The sequence below is a fragment of the Hibiscus syriacus genome, unplaced genomic scaffold (genome assembly GCF_006381635.1).
Source record: "Hibiscus syriacus cultivar Baekdansim isolate YM2019G1 unplaced genomic scaffold, ASM638163v2 tig00116965_pilon, whole genome shotgun sequence".
Lineage (NCBI taxonomy): Eukaryota > Viridiplantae > Streptophyta > Magnoliopsida > Malvales > Malvaceae > Hibiscus > Hibiscus syriacus.
The window spans coordinates 2,843,592-2,866,281 of record NW_024063490.1 but is presented as its reverse complement, the minus strand read 5'-3'; the positions used below and the strand labels follow the sequence as shown (position 1 = coordinate 2,866,281).

The following is a 22,690-nucleotide window of genomic DNA, read 5'->3' as shown; positions in this document are numbered from 1 at the left end:
AATAAAATAGTTCAAGTAGTACCCAGTAGATTTCATGATCCATAAATCAGGAACAATCATATTTTCTAGTGAAAACAAGAATCCATATAACACTTTTCAGGTAACCATAATTCATAAACCAGTAAATTTCATGATCCATAAATCAAGAACTATTATATTTTCTAGTGAAAACAAGTAACTCGAGAACATATACCATGTAGCCATAGTTTATAAGCCAGTAAATCAATAAATCAATGATTTCAAAAAATCACATTTAAAAAAGGTAAAATACTTATATGTCACATAAGAAACACACTATAGGATCCAGATATTCTTCAGAGCTACTTGGTAATCAAGAAGGTATTCATAATCTTGTGCATAAGAGTTACTTAAGATTTCAAGTATGACAAGAGTGATTCTATTATTCAAATAAACATGGATATTTAAGACATTTTGGTTCTTGGAGAATTCGTAATAATTTAACTCAATAAGGATAGAGCAATCATTTATGGTATTCAAGATTATATATTGAATTATCAGGATTTTGAGTCTAATCAAACTATAGATCCCAATACTACGATACTTGTCAATCATTCAGATCGTGATATTTCACTATTATTCATTTTTTTATTACTGACTACACCAGTTGATCTAATTAATATTAGAATCATCCTTGATCAGATCTTGAGGAGACGAATAGGTATTCCGTTGGCATTTATTTTATTTTCACGTTGTAACAGTATCCAAAATGTTTGATGACTTGGGTCGTGCTCCATAATATTTAGAGGCAGTACATCATTTAGGTTCATCGATGTTCCCATAGTTTATCCAAAGACATTCACTTGATCCAAGTCATAAAGGTATTTAGATCATCTCGATATTCAAGGTTATTTTAGTCATTTGGGGTCTAGACTCATTAGTTATTTCAAAACTCTAGGATAATCCATCATTTAAATACTTCAATGACGTGTCGCACTTCCAATAATCTAGTCTTCAAATGATCATTCAAAAATAATTAGATCGTCGTATTAAGAATTTCCAAATATAGGAGTTTATTTTTGGGGTTTTTTTAAAAATAAATCAAGAATTTAATTGGTGAATCCAAGGTTCAAGTGAATCAAAATCTAAGTTCTCAGGTCGTTTCCATTATCATAGTCATCCGTAGTCCTTTTTATGCTTTAAGGGTATTATCGTCATTCCATTCAATTATGTCAGTGGCATTACTTTCGATAAATTAGACTTCAAAGTATTCTAGTTCCTTTAGAGTTTAGGGTATTTTGGTTATTTGAAGGTTTAAGGTTATTTTAGTTATTTTATAGTTCAAAGAAATTTCGGCAATTCAGATCAATCCAAACATATGTACCTTTTTGGTAATTTGGTCAGATATATTTGTTCATCGTTATTTTTCGCTCTTAGGGGTAATTATGGTCTTTTTACAGTGTAAGGGCATTTTGGTCAAATCACAATTCAAAGTTATTCCAGTCTTTTTCTTTCGTCTAGTCTTTCCATTTAATTCAATTTTTCTGACTAATTCAAACAAGAATAGTACTTCCAATAATTTAGTCTTTAAGTACTTGCTGATAATCAACAATTACAAGTTGTGTACCTTTTTTAATGTTAGGATCCGATTATTAGTGACTATCCGATCAGATCGTGAATTTAACAGATAAAATACTGATTTATCGAATTAAAATACAATTTCTCAAGGTAGTTTCGCTCTCAGGTCAGTCCGGGCCATTTTTACCCCATATGGGAAATTTTGTAAATTTTATAATTAGGTGATTCTAGTATTAAACTTTTTAATGAAAATAATTAAAATTTAATAATTCTGAAGTCATTGTCTCTTAAGATTAATCACTGTACTTGAAATCATTTCATACCAGTCTTTCAATTCCTTTTTGTAATTCAATTGAGTCTTAACCAATTTATCACTTAAACCGTATTCGATTCGAGTCCATCCATAATCAAACATTCATAATAGACCAATCATATACATCCATGCATTTATCCATTATCAACATGTTCCATAAAGCATGCAAATAGATAGTAAAATATTACCTCAATTTTTTTGCTCCATCGATCGAACATTTAAACTTCATTCGATCACTCTCGAACTTGAATTCAACTTCCAATAATTCCTCAGATACATAGCAACCGAATTTACGTCAGAAACTTAACTTAATTGAGAAACCAAATTGAATCTGAAGCTAAAACACTGAAAAACGAATTATCGAGTGTGAATTTGGCAAAACGGACTTCAGATTTAGATTCAGGGCGTCAAAAAACATAAAATATAACTTTTTGAAAATGTTGACTTTTCGGTCAAAGTTAACGGTCAAAGTCAACAGATTGAATTTGATGAGTTGACTCAACCGATTTGAGTCGGTTCAGACCGGTCTTTTTAAACCAGTTCAGTCCGACTGAAACAGTTCTAGAACCCTCCTAGACCAATAGGAGAGCCACACGTGCACTGTCGGCGCGTGCGACGGCGACGAGGCTCGCTTCCACCGGCCAATTCATCCTTGGTCTCATACACACTCGAATTCATGCATTATTCAACCAATTTCACAACAAAACTTGTTGAAATCACCCAAAAATAATAGAACCGATCTTACCCACGGGTTGGGTTATGAGTGCCCAGGAACGACAAGCACAACCACATCGGCGGTGAGGTGAACCAACGCTTAAATCGACGACAATCGACAAAACAAGATGGCGCAGTGAGTGTTGAAAAAGTCAAAGCTTCATCTACTAAATTCGCATCAACCGGTGGCTATTTTTGGTAGGGGATATGGGGGTTTTGGTCGACGTGAGGCGACACTCATGATGGGGGTGACAGTCCGTCGAATGGCGATCGGACGACGTTGATTCGACGGAGGCTGGTGAGGTTTCGATTGGGGGTTTAAGGATTTTGGTTTTAATTTGGGGATTTGCTTGCTCGATTGAGGAGGGGTTTTATTTTTCACTAACCAAAAAAATGGTAAAATTCAGGTTAAGTCCATAAACTTCCTACAAGTTCCAAAATTGAGCTACAACTTTTAAATTTTTATAATTTAGTCCTTAATTTCTCCCTTGTTACGACTTTAATCCGATACTTAAAATTATTAAAATCTAACCCCTAAATTGGGGTATGACAAGGCACCTATTCGTAAAAAGGAACGAACTCTAAAAAGTGACTTTGTGTAGAAAGCATGTCCTTTAATGGAGAATTGCATCCGTTCATCTCCCCAACTGATTTAAGTAGCCTATCTAGCTCAAATCTTCAACTCAATACAATTATGAGCTTCATTTGATTCCATTATTGATTCCATTAGCTTTGAGCTTCATTTGATAGCTTAAATCCAGCTCCCCACCTCATGGTCGAATCTACCTATACACAAAGCACAAAGGATAAGTTAAAGAAATGATATAATAAAGCTTACAACATATAATGAAGTCTAGATGAAATGAAATTATAAAATATAAGAATAAAGCCTAATGTGATGAATGCATACCAAACATATAATAACATAATATAAATATGTGGATTATATGCATGAATATCATATGGCATACCATTCATAATATATGATGAATGAAAACACATAATAATAATATCCTAGGAAATGATATGCAAGCATGTCATATATGTGAATGATATGGATGACATGATATTCTAAGCATATAATAAGATATAAATACAAAGACATAAACAAATAGAATGCATAAAGGATATAAAATAAAATAAAGAATGAATAAACTATATTCAAGGAAAATGTCCAAGGTATGTGAAGTATATGTGAAATGATGGGGCTGGTTAGGATCACATCACTCAGGGTCTGGTTAGGATCACATCACTCAGGGTCAAGTATCAATACCCTTATGAGTATCGATGCAAAAAATCGCTTTTGTTGTTGAAAATGTGGCCCAATATTGATATTGTATACCTTGAGTATCAATATTGTAGGGGCAATATAGATACTCTCCCCAGCAGTATCGATACTCCCATTTAGAAATCCCATAAATTCATCTCAATTTATCCAATATCGAAACTCCTATGAGTATCGGTACCAAAAGTGGCTTTTGTTGTTGAAAATGTAGCCCAATATCGATATTGTATACCCTAAGTACCAATACTATAGGGGTTGTATTGATACTCTCCCCAGCAATATCGATACTCTCATTTGGAAATCCCAAAAATTCATCTCAGTTCATCTAGTATCGATATTGTTCATCCAGTATTGATACTCAAACCCATAAATGTCTTATTTAAGCTCGGGAAACATCAAAAAATCATCTCAAATATCTTAGTTTAGTTCCTAATCATGTGCTAAAGCTTTAGGAAGTTACTTAGGGTCTTAAATTGGCATAAAAACACCTTTTTTACATCTAAAACATTATTTAATCATGAAATCAAGTATAAACGATCAAATACACAAATCTTAGCAATTTCTTCATATTTATGAAAGCCTTAGCACTCCAAATGATTAGATACACTGCTTTGGTTAAAGAATCCCGAAATGAAACTCATTTAGCTAGTAATCACTCTCCACCAAGACTTCGATGATAAAACCCTCACTTTTTATTATGGAACTTAGGAGAGGAAAAATGAGAAGGAAGAAAGAAATGAAGAGAAGAAGGAGATGAAAGAGATAAAAAGCTTTCACATTTTTAAAGTGGGATAATCGCACTATAGGTCCTTCCTCGTATATCTACAAATAAAAAACTTTATTTTTATGGCTAATTGGGCTCAATTCCGACTTAATTAAGCCCACACTCAGCCCAACAATTTTAATTATGAATTTCACGAGGTCCATTTACCTTTCGGGTAAACTCAAAACTATTAGCCCAAAATTTGGGTTGTTACAAGATGCTTGAAGGCAAAATTCAAAAGTAAGAAGAGGCTGTTATCTTTGTTTTGGGTTATATGAATGAACTCAAACCCTTAATGGTTCTCTCATTCATCATAATCCTACTAAGGCAGTTTCTGGGATCCCCTATCTAATCCACTGGTCAAACTAAACGTGGACAGTAGCTACCTTCAAAGTACCCAAAAATCTAGTCAAGATGTGTTATCAGAGTTTCAGATGGCCAAGTTTTGGGAGCAAGTTACAGAGTATCTTACCACGTTAATTCTACTTTTGCAGCTGAAGCTCTTCCCCTCTTACGTGGTCTTCAATTTGATTAGGATATGGGTTTCCAGCAGATTATTATGGAAGATGATGCTTGATCTATTATTGAGACAACCAAAGTCGTCGATCAAGAGCTATCTAGAATTAGACCTCTCATCTTAGATATCAAACAGAAGGTGACCGAATTTCATAAGTGTCATTTCCAATTTATTCTAAGAACAACGAATCAGGATGCCCGATTCAAATTACTTACGATTGATTGATTTGAATACCCTTAAAAGATAAAAAAACGTTAGATTCGTAGCGTAGTATAAAATCGAATTAGGATAACAAGTGTGCAAATGTGACAATAATAAATAAAACAAGAGAAATGTAAAATAACAAAACACGTAAAAAATAAAAAAAATAAAAAAAAATAAATAAAATGAATAAAATGTTAAAAAAATGACACAGATAAAGGGAAAAAAATGAATGGAGTAAAAAATAAAAAAAAGTAAAAGAAATTAAAAAGGAATAAAAATAATGTGTACATATAAAGTAGTATTTACTAAAACAAATAAAAATAATAAATATATATAATACTAAGTAAAACAAATAAAAAATAAAGATATACATGATATTAAGAAAAAAATAATAGAAAAAAATAAAATAAAGTAAAAATATAATATAATATAATATAAATAAATAAATAAATAAAAACAAAAATAGAATATTAAGAAAAAATATATATAAAAACGTATAAAATATAAAATTAAGAAAAAATATATATACATAGTAAATGGAGAAAAATTAATACATCTATATATATATATATATATAAAATGATATAAGATATATATAATATAAATAATATAATATAAATAAAATAAAAAAAGAATATAGTAAATAAATAAAAAAATATAATTAAAAATATATAAATATGTGACGAAATTAATATAAAAGTAAAATTAAAAGGTAAATTTTAAGGTAAATTAAAGATTAAGATTGACTTAGGGGGAATATTAAAAAAATGAACATGCCTCGGGAGTAGATCTAGATTCGAAACTTCGAAACCCCACCCCTTTTTGGTCATCGGCGCAACTCACGCTTTGGGTTATTCAAAACAAATCTCAAGAAAAATAACATGCACATACGAGAAATGAACGAATCAATGTAAAAAAAAAGATGATACATTTTATTTCCTTTTCGAATCGTTTACAATAGCTTTGCCTTTGTATTTTTTCCTGCTTTCATCTGTATCTTCTATGTAAATCCTTGTGTTACAAATGGGGAGGATTACATGTATTTATAGTGGAAAAAACTAACTAACAATAGAATCCTAATGCAACTAGACTCTTTGCTCGGTTGTTGCACATTTGTTGGTATGATTGTTGTTTTAAAAGATATGGTGGTGGAATAGTCCTCTTAGAAGATGAACTCTTGTTAGTTCTATCTTTTAAGAAAATAAGTGTATACAGTAATTAAAATTTTATATTCAATAAATATCTCACGGCAGATTAAGTCAATTTTTATTTTAATTTAAATACTAATTTTGATAGGAATACAATGATTATTTAGTCTATTTCAACGACTAAACGTTACATTGGACTCGTTACATAGGGTCCTATAACGTGGAAAATCAATTAATTTTTTTAATATTCAATATGTTCATCTATTTATAAATATAGCATGTGATATGTCATAAGATTTTAAAATTTAAAAATTTAAAATTTTAAAAAATATCACAATTTTATTTTTAAGAGTATTCATAGGATGATATTTTTTAATATAAAATGTCATGATTATAAGTTATTTTGTGAAATTATCTTAATTAATTTTTATATGTTCATATTTTTTTTATTTCGTAAAAAAATATTTATATGATAAATTTTACTCTAATATTTTTATAATTTTATCTTATTATAAAATATTTTAAAAGTTTTATTTTTAAAAAATAGTACATGACGTGTACATCTTAAAGGACATGATAATCGATAATCAATATATAAAAAATAATATTAATAATATTTTTTTAAAATTACCAAAATAGTATAACGATGATAATTTAATGTGTAATTTTCCATTGAGATTTTAACCGGACATTTACACGCAGATCAGAGTTAAATCGAAGTTACTGAGGCCTACGTATTATCCTACTGAACTCTACAAACTTGTCCTCGCCATATGTAGGGAATTACAATTATAACCCCAAGAACTATGCTTATTAGAAATTTAAACAACTCACCCGGAAAAAATATTTCTGTCAACGCTAGGGTTTTCTATTGGTGCGAAAGCAGAGCGGACGAGCGAGAGAGAAAGAAAGATAAAAGGAAAAAGGTACGATGAGCAGGAGCTTGGGCATACCGGTGAAGCTACTACATGAGGCTTCTGGACACGTAGTAACGGTGGAGCTTAAGAGCGGAGAGCTGTACAGAGGAGGCATGGTCGAGTGCGAGGATAACTGGAATTGCCAGCTCGAGAACATCACTTTCACCGCTAAAGTACATCCCTTTCTCACTTTACCTTTTTCCTTTGTTATTCAGTATTGAGTTTGATTCATTAGTTTCAGTTTTGGATCTTAGGAATTTTGGGTTTATGCTCGCTTCAGTTGGTGATAAACATTACGCTTTATGTTTTTGATTTTAGATTTAGGCATTGCTTTCCGGATATCTGGAATTAAGTTTATAAGTGAATTAAGCCTCAGGAGAGAGGGGAAGGGAAGGATGGAGAGTCTAGGGTTTGAAAATTGACAATGTTTCTTAGAAATCTCTCACTGCTGTATTTGAGTTTGCTCGTGGATTTTTCTTATTGACTGTTGTGCGGTTCTATTTAGGTTGTAATACAAATGTTGGGTTGTTACCTGATTTAATGAAGCATCTCATTTCCTGAGTTCTTGCATCATTGTTTTTTTTAAATAAAACTAATTAGAAGTTGAATTAGTGAAATGAGAATTTAATAAAACCATGGTTCTTTCTCAGAAAATTCATTGTGATTTGAGTTCATATTTTTTCATCACCTTTTTCAAAAGTAGATATATTATCAAAAGCTTCTTGTTATTCCCCTTGGCTCAAAGTTCTTCTTGTCTTTCATCTCATATTACCTCTACCTGTAACTAATTTTAAACTGATGGATTGACTTGGCTTCAGGATGGAAAGGTATCACAGCTTGAGCATGTGTTTATTCGAGGCAGTAAAGTCAGGTATCACGTCTCTCTCCCCCTTGTCCGACCATATCTTGTTTTTATATGCAGCATCTGATGGTTATAATAAGATGGTTACTAATAGTTCTGCAGTTATATTCAAATCAGGCTTATGCTCATATTTTGACAGGTTTATGGTCATACCTGACATGTTGAAGAATGCTCCCATGTTCAAACGCCTTGATGCTAAAATCAAGGTATGTATCTACTCTCAAGTTATCACTTTTCTTACATTAGGAACTTGTTAGATTATTTCTGACTTTGTTTCATAATGTCTTCAAGGGTAAGAGCTCATCTTTAGGAGTTGGCAGAGGTAGAGCTGTTGCAATGCGAGCCAAAGTAAGTTTACCTATGCTGTAATTAAGGAGGAACCCAAGAATCATGCTGTTTCTTTTTTGCTTATCTAATTTTAAATTTCCTTGTCTTGTAAGCTTCATTTCCCAAATTTTGAGTTCATTTCCTTTTGCTTTTACAGGCTCAGGCTGCTGGGCGTGGCACTACAGGCGGCAGAGGTGTTGTGCCATCTGTTCGTAGGTAATCTTGTCTTGTTGAATGGTTGCCAGTCTCTTCTGTGAACTGCAGCATTGATCATTATAGGTCACCTGAGGAATTGTTTTGTTTAGTGATCAAAGCTTGTACTGGTATTTGATGTAAAAGGATCTATACTTTTGTTTTGAAATGCTAAAATCTTTTGTTTCTAATGGTTTTTTTTATAAATGAGGCAGGGTAAATTATAAATCATGCAATCTGATCCAAGAACCCGTTCCTTTTTTTCTGAATTTTGTTCCTGCGTTACTGTTTGTGATCATAGGGAAAACTGCAACTGTATCTTTTGTTGCTTTGATATTTTTTTAAATTACTTGTCTGATACCTTGGTTTGACAAATATGGACATAGAGAATTTGATTCTCTTGTGTATGAAAAATTTCGGGAAATTTTGAACACGTTCACATCCAACAAATCCGAGTAACATCATCTGAAAGGGTACCTTCATTGTCATAAGTCTTCTAGATTAGGGTATTTTCTTTTTGGTTGTTCATCGGCCATTTTATCTTTTATTTGGACGTTAGCAGAGATAAATCGGGCAATCTTACGGCCTTTTGGCCTTCATTGTGTAGATGTAGTACTTCTCATGAGGAGCTATACTTTCTGTAACTTAATCCCGTAGTAGGTCATAAATAGTTGTCATATTTGGTCTAATCTAATTATGACGCTTGTGGGACGTTCACTGTATTGTAACTTTTTATCGGGTATTTATGTAACAAGATGTGTAGTGCAGTTTTTTTTTGGTCTCAATATTTCAAGCGGATTAATTATTTAGGGTATTGGGTCAACATGAATTTTATTTTGAAAATTACGACATTCTCTATAGTAAACACTAAACTCATCACACCAAACCTGAGGATATATGTTGCTCTTGGATAATGTTCATGTTTTGTCGATCGTACGCCGGTCGAATGATGAATGGAAAATTCGTAAGCGCAGGATGACATATAGAGAGCCGCATCAACGGACCGTGATATATCTGTAGCAATTCGGTCTATTTTCGGCCATATTTGTGTGGCTTTAAGTTGTATCCGATGTTGATTGAAGCCCTGGTCGAATGTTGGCGGCCCGAGACGCACGCGTTCTATTTACTGAGTGGTGAAGTGACGATTACTTTGGAAGACGTCGCTTACCAACTCAGTGTTCCTGTTAATAAAGCCCCCGTGGTGAGTCAGAACATGTACGACCTCGCATCGTTGGTCTACAAAGTTTTGGGAAAATGGTCACCATTTGACGTCATCGATAGCTTTTGAGTAAGGATAACATGGTTAGAATCGGAATTCCAAGTGACAGACATGTCTATCGAGGAGGAGGTTATTTTCGCGTCTCGAGCATATCTTCTTCAACTGATCGAAAGGATATTATTACTGTTGGCCATGACCGTTACCCATACAGCTGTTGACCAACGACTACTTTTTTGAATTTGAAGAAAGTCGTCATATCGACGTGATAAATTTCACTTAGTTTTTTTAATTTATACTTTTTATCTCATTTTATTTTTTGTAATTTAAAAAATATATTTTTTAAACGGACTCGTCTCGTTGAGGTGACGAGTTATGTTAATGATAATAAAATATGGCCCATGTGTGACTCATTTCACGGGGATAATTAAAAATAATATCTTCAGACGAGTTTGGTGTTCACTGTATAGAATGACGTAGTTTCCAAAATAAAGTCAATGTTGGCCCAATACCCTAAATAATTAATCTGCTTGGGGTATTGGGCCAAAAACACGTGTAGTACAAGACTTCTTACCCGCATAAGAAGGGTTTTTCCAATGCCCTCGAGTAAATTATTTGGACCAATAGGTGAATAGAAATTTTATTTTGCAATTTAAGACGTTTGATACAGTAAACGGTAAACTTGTCATGTCGAGGCGATGAGATTGCTTGAAAATATTTTTATTAGTATCAGGTATGTGGACCCTATATGGAGAGAATATTTTAATTATTCATTGGTATTCGTCACCTCGACGTGATGCGTCCATTGAGAATTTAATTTTAACTAGGAAAATTATACAGTGCATGTCACACACCGCATCATACCACTAAAGCATTGATCTTGAGTATCTTATATGAGAAACAAATCACTTAACCATTAAGCTAAACTAGTCATTTGAGTAAATTTCACCACATTTTGAATTTAACTTATGTAACAATGTCACCATAAAATAAATATTTTTCGATGATTATAATATTTAAATTTGGGACACTTTAAATTAATCACCAGAAGCTTAGTCATTCAACTATAGTGTAATTTTTTTTATTATACTGCACTTAATACTTATTTATATCATTATTAAATAAAAAATTAATTTTTCACTTTATTTAGAAATAAAAAATAAATAATTTATATATTTTTATAAAAATTATATGAAATAATTATAAAAAGGTATATTTATATTATTATAAAATATTTATTTTAATTTTTAAAATCTAATTAATTAATTATTTGAAATAATATTATTTTTAAATTATCTATTTAATTTTAAATAATTTAAATTTAGGGAAAATTATACATTTACTGTCAAACTATTACTTTTGTTCCATACAATATTATTTAATAGATAATTTAAAAATAATATTATTTCAAATAAATAAGTAACATTATTTTAAAACATATATAAATATTTTTAAAATATTTTTAAAATATTATAAATAATTTTTATAATAATTTAATATAAATTTTATAAATACATAAAATTAATTATTTGATTATTTTTTATTTCCAAATAAAATGAAAAAAATATTGTTTAATTTAATAATGATACAAGTAAGTATTTAGTTTGATGTAATAAAATATTATAGTTGAATGACTAAACTTTCGATCATTAATTTAAAGTATGATGTATTCTAATTTCATAATTATCGAAAAATATTGCTTTTGTGGTGATATTATTATATAAGTTGAATGACTAAACTTTCGATCATTAATTTAAAGTGTGATATATTCTAATTTCATAATTATCGAAAAATATTGATTTTGCGGTGATATTATTATATAAGTTAAATACAAAATATGATAAAATTAATAAATGATTAGTTTAATTCAATGGTTGAGTGTCTTGCATTTCATTTAAGAGGCCTAGGTTATATTCATGCTAAGAGCAAGAATAGTTTCTTTTATTTTATCCGGTGAAAATTTAAAAAAAAAATGACATGTCATGCAACATCACATTATCGTTAATAGTTAAAAAATAAAATTTAAGTATTAAAACGAAATAAAAATGATAGTGTAAGTACTAAACGTATAATGTATCCTTTTAATATTTACTTAATAGGGACAATTTAACTAATGATATGTTTCGGTACGTCACTTTAATGATATATTGTGGTGTGCGACGTGCGCTAAAGACTCGTCCATATAACTAACTATTTTTACGTTTATATAATTGTAAAGCAATTACATCTAAACAAAACAAAATTAAAAAGCAGAGAGAGGTTAATTCCATGCTTATGACATAACTTAGTTGATTGCACCATGGCTCTAGTACATTTAGGTTTAGGGTCTCTTAAAAATTTTAAAGTATTATATATTTTAAATAATTTTATATTTTTATTTTTAAAAATTTTATAAATTCATTATTTTTTTAAAATTTTATTCTTCTTAATATAGATGATGTGTCCATCCTTGTATAAGATATTTTCAGTAACTTAAAGAATCATTTATTTTTTGAAAAAAAAAACATTAGTTTGTCTAGTTTGCACTATAATCAAGTCAATCCATGTACATATCGACAGTTACAAAAATTATAGAAATATATTTAAGTATATATTTATTTTTTATTGAAAAATAAATTTTTTAAAAAGAATATAAAATTTTAAACATCATATCATAAATTAAAATAAAAAAATTAATCCACGTGCTTATTGTATGATCGTTAATCTCTCCATCAAATACTTTTTGTGCAATTTATAAGTTCGAAAGAACAAGTAATGTTCTTGCGATGCACATCTTGTATCATCACGCCTCTGTAAGACGTGACAGTCTTCCCATCCCCCCAACCATTGAATCTCGTGACACTCTTGTCACGATCCACCGTCACAATTATTCACCATATCTACTTCACCCATTAGGGTATTCGACGTAAAATTATACAATTAAAGAATGACTGATATTACTTGTTACGAAATCAATACTCTTTTCTCAAAAAATATATTTGATATTTTGTATAATGCCATCATTTATAAATTTAATGACCTTCCTTTTTTTATATAAGATTCATATCCTCTATCCTCTCTGAAATGTGACAATAGATTCACGCTAAAACAATTTTTATCTTTATTTTTTTAATAGTTTGGCATGCACCGTACACACTTCACATGTATATTTGAAATAGGAAATCAAAGAAGAGAAATTGAAGTCTATGGAGGTCGAAATCCTGCCTGTCACCATGGTGACAGAGACGATGAGATAGGATGGAGAAACATCAAGAAGCAATAAAGGAAGCAAACCCTTGGGAGAAGAATCGAATCAAGAAAATTGTTCAATGAAATTCTGGCACGATACGGTAGCAAACTAATTTCTTTTCTCTGGTTTGTTTCAACAGTCAAAAAGGGTGGAGGAGGAAGAAAATGAGGAAACTGAAGAAGAAATTGAAGAGAAAGACGACAAGGTTCCAGCTGTAAAGACTTTTCCGGAGTTAAAAGAAAAAATTAGAAACCCTGGAGACAAAACTTAATAGTCAAAATCCTGGAAAAAATAGTAGCTTACAAAATGTTGGTTTCAAGGTTGTCGTATTTGTGGAAACTAGAAGGAGACTTTGAATGTATTGACCTAGGAAACAGATTCCACATAATCAACTTCCATAGCATAGAAGACAGACTCAAAGTTCAAACAGATGGGGCCTGGAAAATCATGGATCATTACGTTACGGTTCAAAAATGGAAACCAAATTTCTTTACAGCGAAAGCCAACATTGCCTCAATCCCAGGCCTGCCAATTGAATACTTCGATGAAGTGGTTCTGATGGAAATTGGGAAACTTGTGGGTCAATAGTTGAAGATTGACTTATACATGGCTTGGTCGACAAGAGGTATATTCGCCAGAATTTGCGTAGAGATTGATTTGAACAAACCTCTCATTTCTAAATTTCGTTTAGGAAACAGAACCTACAACATTGAATACAGGGGGCTTCACACCATTTGTTTCCAATGTGGATTAGTGGGACACAAAACACAAAATTGCCCGCTAAAACACAATAAAAACTCACAAGAGATGCAAGAACAAGAGAATACGAACTTAAAAGATAAGTAAGAAGAGGAAAATAAAAGTCAAGAAGTTCAAGAAAAACAAGAAAACGCAGAAGATCAGGGAGTACAAATTTCAAAATAATACCAAAAAAGATAAATATGGTATGTGGATGATAATCCGAATGAGACAAAGAAACACTAAGGGAAACTCCTAAAACAAATACAATATCCAACAGGATAGAAAAAACATTAATAGATTCATAGTTTTAAGTAATAAACCACAAACCAATACCTCGAGAGAAGGTAATTACAACCACGAGCATAACACCGTTGGAACCTCGAATTAAACAAGTACTAAACCAAATGGTTAATATGGCAAATAAGGAAATGAAAAACGGTACACATGAAAAGAAATGATGGAGTTCAAGTTTAGCCAAGATCAACACTTAAAACGTCAAATCCAGAACAACAATAAACCGGGGAAGGACATGGACACTAATGTTGGGAATCATGGTCTTTCCCTCTTCATGAAGTTAAGATAGACACTTAAAGATTAAGGATAGTAAAGAGAACACAAGAGTATAATTATCCAATTTGGAGATTCTTCCACTATACAAAAGAATAGTAGGATTACAAGGATGTATTCAAAAAAATTGACTTACACTTGGTGGTTTACTCAAGCTTGAGGATAAAGACTTCCCAAGCTATATCTCTTCTCTCTCAAAGAGGCTCTCTAACTATCTTAGTATTTTTGGATTTCTTAGATGGTTTGGAATGAAGTCTCTCACCCCTATTTATACTACTCCGCCTCCACAATGAATGGTGGAGATTACTTACATCCAAGGGTGGAGATTAATTATCTAGAATGCTCCACACATTCTATGAAACTCTACACTCTTCCACTTCCTTCTATATTCTTCCATACTCTTCCATAAAGTTCCATACATCTCTAGAATATTCCAGAGGATTCCACACTCTTCCACAAGCTTCTAGAGAGTTTTACACTTCTTTATAGTTCTCTGGAATGTTCTAGAAATTTCTACACTTCTCTAGAAAGCTATAAATATTTTTACAAAATCTCCAATTAAAGAGAGACCCAAAAAATCTCCCCTCTCGACTTAATTGGGAGATAGTAGCAATCCGGCACCGTGACAACAATCTTCAAACTTCTTTGTCGCTATTACCTTGGTCATCATGTCTGACCAATTCTCATATGTGTAAACCTTCTCAAGATGTATTTCTTTTCTTCGAGAACTTCTCGGATCCAATGATATCTAGTGTCTATGTGCTTTGTACGGGAATGAAATATTGAATTCTTTGCAAGATAAATTGCACTCTAATTATCTTACTTTAAGACATGCCTTTCTTGATCTATTCCCAGCTCCAACAACAAATTTTTCATCCACAACTTCTCCTTGCAAGCTTCAGTAGCTCTGATGTACTCTGCCTCAGTAGTGGACAATGCAACACACTTTTGCAGCTTTGATTGCCACGAGACAGCTCCCACTGCAAAAGTAGTTAGGTATCTCGATGTTGATTTTCTTGAATCAATATCACCAGTCAAGTCTGTATTTGTGTATCCTTCCAACACAAGTTTTCCTTTTCCAAAGCATAAACACCTTTTGGAAGTTCCTCACAGATATCGAAGAATCCATTTGGCTGCAACCCAATGTTCATTCCTTGGGTTGGCCAAGAAGCGACTCACGACTCCAACTGCATAGGCGATATATGTTCTTGTGCATATCATTGCATACATGAGACTGTCTACTACAAATGAGTATGAAATTTTCTTCATTTCCTCCATTTTTTTCTCACTTGTCGGACTCTGCTTTGAACTCATCTTGAAGTGTCTAGCAAGTGGTGTATTAACCGACTTTGATTTGTGCATGTTGAATCTTACCAACACCTTCTCAATGTATCTCTCTTGGGATAGCCATAACAATCTCTTTGATCTATCATAAGTTATTCGTGTCTCAAGGATTTGTTTAGCCGGTCTCAAATCTTTCATGGCGAAACTCTTGCTTAGTTAGCAGGAGTATAAGAAAGTCGCCACTTGCATACCTTTTCGTGAAGACACAATGATCATTTTCTGTCTTTTTGAAATCATGTTCTTCCATGAAAGAGTCAAACTTTTTGTACCATTGCCTTGGTACTTTCTTAAGCCCGTATAGACTCTATGTATATTTCTTCCTCTAGATCGCCATGTAGGAACGCCGTCTTGACATCGAGTTGTTCAATCTCCAAATCTTGCACATTTGCTAAGCCAATGATCATTCAGATGTATGACATCTTTATCACGGGAGAGAATATTTCTTTAAAGTCTATACCTTTTTCTTGTCTGAATCCTTTGACGAGCAACCGAGCTTTATAGTGAGGCTTTGAGCTGCTATCTTCGGTCTTGATCCAATACACCCACTTATTCTTCAAGGATCTTCTCCCTTTTGGTAGCTCCACAAGTTCATAAGTATGATTCTCATGCAAGGATTGCATCTCTTCTTGCATAGATCTTCTCTATTCTTCTTTATGACTATCACTCATTACTTCTTTATAGCTTTGAGGCTCCCCCTCATCAGTGAGCGTAACGCACTTATCTGTATTATACCAAGTGGATGGTCTTCTATCTCTCGAGGATCGTCTCAGCTCTGGTGTTGTTGGAGAACTAGATTGAGGCTCTTCCTGAGCTGGTTAATCATGAGTCTCCAGGTTTCTTTGCTCTAACATAGGCTCATGATCTTCAACATCATTGTTTTCTTGTGTATTATTATCCTCAAGTCGAACTAGAGTAGGTTCGGTGTTCTTCCTGCTTCTTAATCTTGCTCTTTTTGAATTTTTTATATCTTCAATTGTTTGGTCTTAGAAGAAAACAACGTCTATGCTGAAGAAAACCTTCTTATTGATTGGATCCTAAAGTCGATAATCAAATTCATCCTTATGTGAACGAAGGTAGATGCATTTCTTCGTCTTTGTGTCAAGCTTGACTCTCTCATCTTTGGGTATGTGAACAAATGTCCTGCACTCGAATACCTTGAGATGATTGTATGAAGCCCTTTTTCCCATCCATACTTCTTCTAGGATGCCCCTGTTCAAGGGAATTAATGGTGTGAGGTTGACAATGCTAACCACTGCCATTATAGCTTCTCCCCAAAATGATTTGGGTAACTTAGCATGAGAGAGCACATATCGAACTCTTTCTTCAATAGTTCTACTCATTCTCTCAGCTAGTTCATTCAATTGTGGTGTCTTGGGTGGAGTCATCTCTAGTCTAATGCCATATTTCTTGTAATATGCTTCAAAAGGACCTCCATACTCACCTCCATTTTCATATCTTACACACTTGATCTTTCGTCCAGTCTCACGCTCCACTAGGGCATGGAATTCTTTGAACGCGTCAAGCACTTGATCCTTTGATTTTAACAGGTGCACCCACACCTTCCTTGAATGGTCATCAATGAAGGTGAGAAAGTACAATGCACCACCTATTGATCTCTTGGACATCGAACATATGACGGTGTGTATGAGGTCTAGGATGTTTTTTCTCCTTGTGGGTGGAAAAGATCTTTGGAAAGTAACTCTGTGTTGTTTTCCAGCTAAACAGTGAGCACAATGATCAAGTGGTTTACCTTTAACGTCAAGTAGAAGTTGTTTCTGAGTGAGCAAGTGAAGGTCTTTCTCACTAATGTGCCCAAGTCGTTTATGCCATATCTCCACATCTTCAGTGGTGATGTTTACCTCTCCTTTGTAGAGCTTAGTTTGCATCACGTACAACGACCCTTCCTTATTTCCTCTAGCCATTATTAGGCTTCCTTCGGTGAGATTCCACTTTCCTTCACCAAAGTAATTTATTAGACCAACATCATCTAGCTTCCAGAAGAGATAAGATTGAGGCGGATGGACGTAACAAGCCTCACATCTTTTAAGATAAGTTTACATCCAGTGTTTGTCATCAGGATGATATCTCCTATCCCGATGTTCTTACTCCTGTCTTGATTTCCCATTTGCACTGTACCAAAGTCACTGCTTCCGTAGGATGAGAAGAAACTTCCATGTGGAGTAACATGGAAGGAAGAACCAGAATCGACAATCCATGAGCTATCATCATAAGAAATGTTTAGACTATTGCATTCATCAACGAGATATATCAGATCCTCTTTTGATACTACAACAGTAGTACTATTCTCTTCTTGCTTCTTCGTTGGGCTGATTTGGTCTGGCTTAACATTACCAGCCTTCTGGTCTCTCTTGAAGGATCAACATTATATTTTCTTGTGGCTCATCCTTCCACAATAGTAGCATGTAATCTTCGAGTGTGACTTAGATCTACCTCGATATTGATGCAGATCTCGACTTTTTCTACAATCACGAGTTTCATTCCTACCTCGATTCTCAATAATATTAGCTTCGGGATGAATAGATTCACCTCGTTTCATTCTCCTTGCTTTTTCACCAAGGAGACTATCAGTAACGGTATCCATAGTAAGCTTTCCTTCCGGAGCTGAATTACTAAGTGTAACAATAGTGTGTCCCAAATTTTCGGTAAGGAACTAAGGAGTAGAAGGGCTTGCAACTCATCATCAATTTTAATCTCGATTTTTGTTAATTGATTTACGAGCCCCTTGAAATTATTTAAGTGCTCAATCATACTTTGACCATCCTTATACTCAAATTTCACTAATCGTCGAACTAAATTGGCTTTGTTACGAGGCGTTTTCTTTTGAATCATGAACTCAAGCTTTGTCCATAATTATAAGAATTTGTATAAGTAGAAACATGCTCAAAAAGGGTTTTATCAATGTACTTATGGATCATAGTAACGACCTTCCGATTTAGTAGCTCCCATTGAGCATCACTCTTGCCTTCTACCTTGTCTTTGTATATGATGAACTCATACAAATACTTGTAGTACATGTGGTCCTCCATCATTGGCTTCCAATATGAGTATTTATTGGATGTGAACTTGAACATGTCTCCATCATGAGCGACATTATCCTCTATCTTGAACTGCACGAGCTAATTATGGCTATGGATATACCTGTCTCTAATACTACTGTTGGGAATCACGGTCTTTCCTGCTTCGTGAAGTTAAGATAGACACTTAGAGATTAAGGATAGTAAAGAGAGCACAAGAGTATAATTCTCCAATTTGGAGATTCTTCCACTATACAAAATAATGTAACATTACAAGGATGTGTTCACAAAATTTGACTCACACTTAGTAGTTTACTCAAGCTTGAGGATAAAGACTTCCCAAGCTATCTCTCTTCTCTCTCAAAGAGGCTCTCTAACTCTCTTAGTATTTTTGGATTTCTTGGATGGTTAGGAATGAAGTCTCTCACCCCTATTTATATTACTCCACCTCCACAATGAATGGTGGAGAATACTTATATCCAAGGGTGGAGATTAATTATCTAGAATGCTCCACACATTTTAAGAAACTCTACACTCTTCCACCCTCTTCCATATTCTTCCATACTCTTCCATAAGGTTCCACACATCTCTAGAATATTCTAGAGTATTCCCCACTCTTCCACAAACTTCTAGAGAGTTGTACACTTCTCTAGAGTTCTTCGGAATTTTTAGAAAATTCTACACTTCTCAAAAAAACTATAGAATTTTCTACAACCTCTCCAATTAAGGAGAGACCCAACAGCTAAGAATAGAAATATTAGAAAAGGTAAAGGTAAATCTGTTTTATATTCTGTGAAGAGTAAAGATTCGACCATGGAGCCCGATCCTGGAATAAAGCCTAGTGATAAGGTAGAATGTTGTATGGTCACTCCAATCGAAATGATGATAGCAAGAAACGGATTCTCAAGGACAGACTCCGGTCACATATATTGATTCAGGGGTGATGGAAGAAGTCCAAGTGAAAATAAGGATGAAGATGCCAATCCTGACTTGCAATAAATTATTACTGAAATCAAAATTATCCAATGAAGCTTATTACTTAGAATTGCAAATGTGTTGATAATAAAAACTTCCTTAGGAATTATAAGGATCTTATCCACGAAGTTAATCTTTTGGTTATTTGTCTTTTGGAAACGAAAGTGAAAGAATGGGCAGGGCATCTTCTCAATAAAAATCTTAAGTTCAGTACACACTTTGAGGTTCCAGCTCAGGGACTCCGTGGCGGTCTGATTATGCTCTAGAATTTTAACCAGATTGATTTCAATAGCATTAATACGTCGATTCAAGTTGTTTATGGGGGGTTCAGATAGAATGAGAAACGCTAGCTTAACTCCATAGCTTACGTTCAACCTCATCCTAATAAGAAAACTTAATTTTGGGAAAGTCTGTAGGCTTACGCTAGTTCTATTGATAAACCTTGGCTTAACTCCATAGCTTATGTCCAATAAAGTATATTTTCTTATGAAACTCATCATGTCAACGTGATGAGTCCCACGAACAATTTTAACATTTTTTGTAAATCACTAAATAATCTCGTCCCAGCGATATATGACTAATATTTTAGTCTGTTTACCCAAATGGGCCTAAAAACCCAAAATGCTTTCTTATGCGATTTTTTGGATCAATACCCTAGGCTGGTAAATTATTTGACCTTATAGACCAATAGATAATTTAATTTGCAATCTACGACATTTGCTACAGTAAATGGTAAACTCGTCACGTCGAGATGATGAGATTGCTTGAAAATATTTTTTTATTGATCATGGAGTATGAAATTTTCTTCATTTCCTCCATTTTGTTCTCACTTGTCGGACTCTGCTTTGAACTCATCTTGAAGTGTCCAGCAAGTGGTGTGTTAACCGACTTTGATTTGTGCATGTTGAATCTTACCAACACCTTCTCAATGTATCTCTCTTGGGATATACATAACAATCTCTTTGATCTATCATAAGTTATTCGTGTCCCAAGGATTTGTTTAGCCGGTCTCAAATCTTTCATGGCGAAACTCTTGCTTAGTTAGCAGGAGTATAAGAAAGTCGCCACTTGCATACCTTTTCGTGAAGACACAATGATCATTTTCTGTCTTTTTGAAATCATGTTCTTCCATGAAAGAGTCAAACTTTTTGTACCATTGCCTTGGTACTTTCTTAAGCCCGTATAGACTCTATGTATATTTCTTCCTCTAGATCGTCATGTAGGAACGTCGTCTTGACATCGAGTTGTTCAATCTCCAAATCTTGCACATTTTCTAAGCCAATGATCATTCAGATGTATGACATCTTTATCACGGGAGAGAATATTTCTTTAAAGTCTATACCTTTTTCTTGTCTGAATCCTTTGACGAGCAATCGAGATTTATAGTGAGGCTTTGAGCTGCTATCTTCGGTCTTGATCCAATACACCCACTTATTCTTCAAGGATCTTCTCCCTTTTGGTAGCTCCACAAGTTCATAAGTATGATTCTCATGCAAGGATTGCATCTCTTCTTGCATAGATCTTCTCTATTCTTCTTTATGACTATCACTCATTACTTCTTTATAGCTTTGAGGCTCCCCCTCATCAGTGAGCGTAACGCACTTATCTGTATTATACCAAGTGGATGGTCTTCTATTTCTCGAGGATCGTCTCAGCTCTGGTGTTGTTGGAGAACTAGATTGAGGCTCTTCCTGAGCTGGTTCATCATGAGTCTCCAGGTTTCTTTGCTCTAACATAGGCTCATGATCTTCAACATCATTGTTTTCTTGTGTATTATTATCCTCAAGTCGAACTAGAGTAGGTTCGGTGTTCTTCCTACTTATTAATCTTGCTCTTTTTGATTTTTTATATCTTCAATTGTTTGGTCTTAGAAGAAAACAACGTCTATGCTGCAGAAAACCTTCTTATTGATTGGATCCTAAAGTCGATAATCGAATTCATCCTTATGTGAACGAAGGTAGATGCATTTCTTCGTCTTTGTGTCAAGCTTGACTCTCTCATCTTTGGGTATGTGAACAAATGTCCTGCACTCGAATACCTTGAGATGATTGTATGAAGCCCTTTTTCCCATCCATACTTCTTCTGGGATGCCCCTGTTCAAGGGAATTAATGGTGTGAGGTTGAAAATGCTAACCACTGCCATTATAGCTTCTCCCCAAAATTATTTGGGTAACTTAGCATGAGAGAGCACACATCGAACTCTTTCTTCAATAGTTATACTCATTCTCTAAGCTAGTTCATTCAATTGTGGTGTCTTGGGTGGAGTCATCTCTAGTCTAATGCCATATTTCTTGTAATATGCTTCAAAATGACCTCCATACTCACCTCCATTTTCATATCTTACACACTTGATCTTTCGTCCAGTCTCAGGCTCCACTAGGGCATGGAATTCTTTGAACGCGTCAAGCACTTGATCCTTTGATTTTAACAGGTGCACCCACACCTTCCTTGAATGGTCATCAATGAAGGTGAGAAAGTACAATGCACCACCTATTGATCTCTTGGAAATCGAACATATGTCGGTGTGTATGAGGTCTAGGATGTTTTTTCTCCTTGTGGGTGGAGAAGATCTTTGGAAAGTAACTCTGTGTTGTTTTCTAGCTAAACAGTGAGCACAATGATCAAGTGGTTTACCTTTAACGTCAAGTAGAAGTTGTTTCTGAGTGAGCAAGTGAAGGTCTTTCTCACTAATGTGCCCAAGTCGTTTATGCCATATCTCCACATCTTCAGTGGTTATGTTTACCTCTCCTTTGTAGAGCTTAGTTTGCATCACGTACAACGACCCTTCCTTATTTCCTCTAGCCA

At 33.7% G+C, this 22,690-nt stretch overlaps 1 protein-coding gene across 1 annotated transcript; it reads left to right on the top strand.

Moving 5' to 3' along the window:
• The first annotated feature begins 7,323 nt into the window (after positions 1 to 7,323).
• LOC120191242 (small nuclear ribonucleoprotein SmD3b-like) lies at positions 7,324 to 8,983 on the top strand. Its single transcript, XM_039194214.1, has 5 exons — positions 7,324 to 7,570; positions 8,216 to 8,268; positions 8,399 to 8,465; positions 8,551 to 8,607; positions 8,744 to 8,983. Exons 1-5 carry the CDS (start codon positions 7,412 to 7,414, stop codon positions 8,804 to 8,806), a joined length of 399 nt encoding a protein of 132 aa, XP_039050145.1. The 5' UTR covers positions 7,324 to 7,411; the 3' UTR covers positions 8,807 to 8,983.
• Positions 8,984 to 22,690: the final 13,707 nt, after the last annotated feature.

Coding starts and splice junctions, on each gene's coding strand:
- LOC120191242 (XM_039194214.1), top strand. CDS start 7,412: ATGAGCAGGAGCTTGGGCATACCGGTGAAGCTACTACATGAGGCTTCT. Junction 8,269..8,398: donor ATTCGAGGCAGTAAAGTCAG/GTATCACGTCTC, acceptor ATATTTTGACAG/GTTTATGGTCATACCTGACA. Junction 8,466..8,550: donor GCCTTGATGCTAAAATCAAG/GTATGTATCTAC, acceptor AATGTCTTCAAG/GGTAAGAGCTCATCTTTAGG.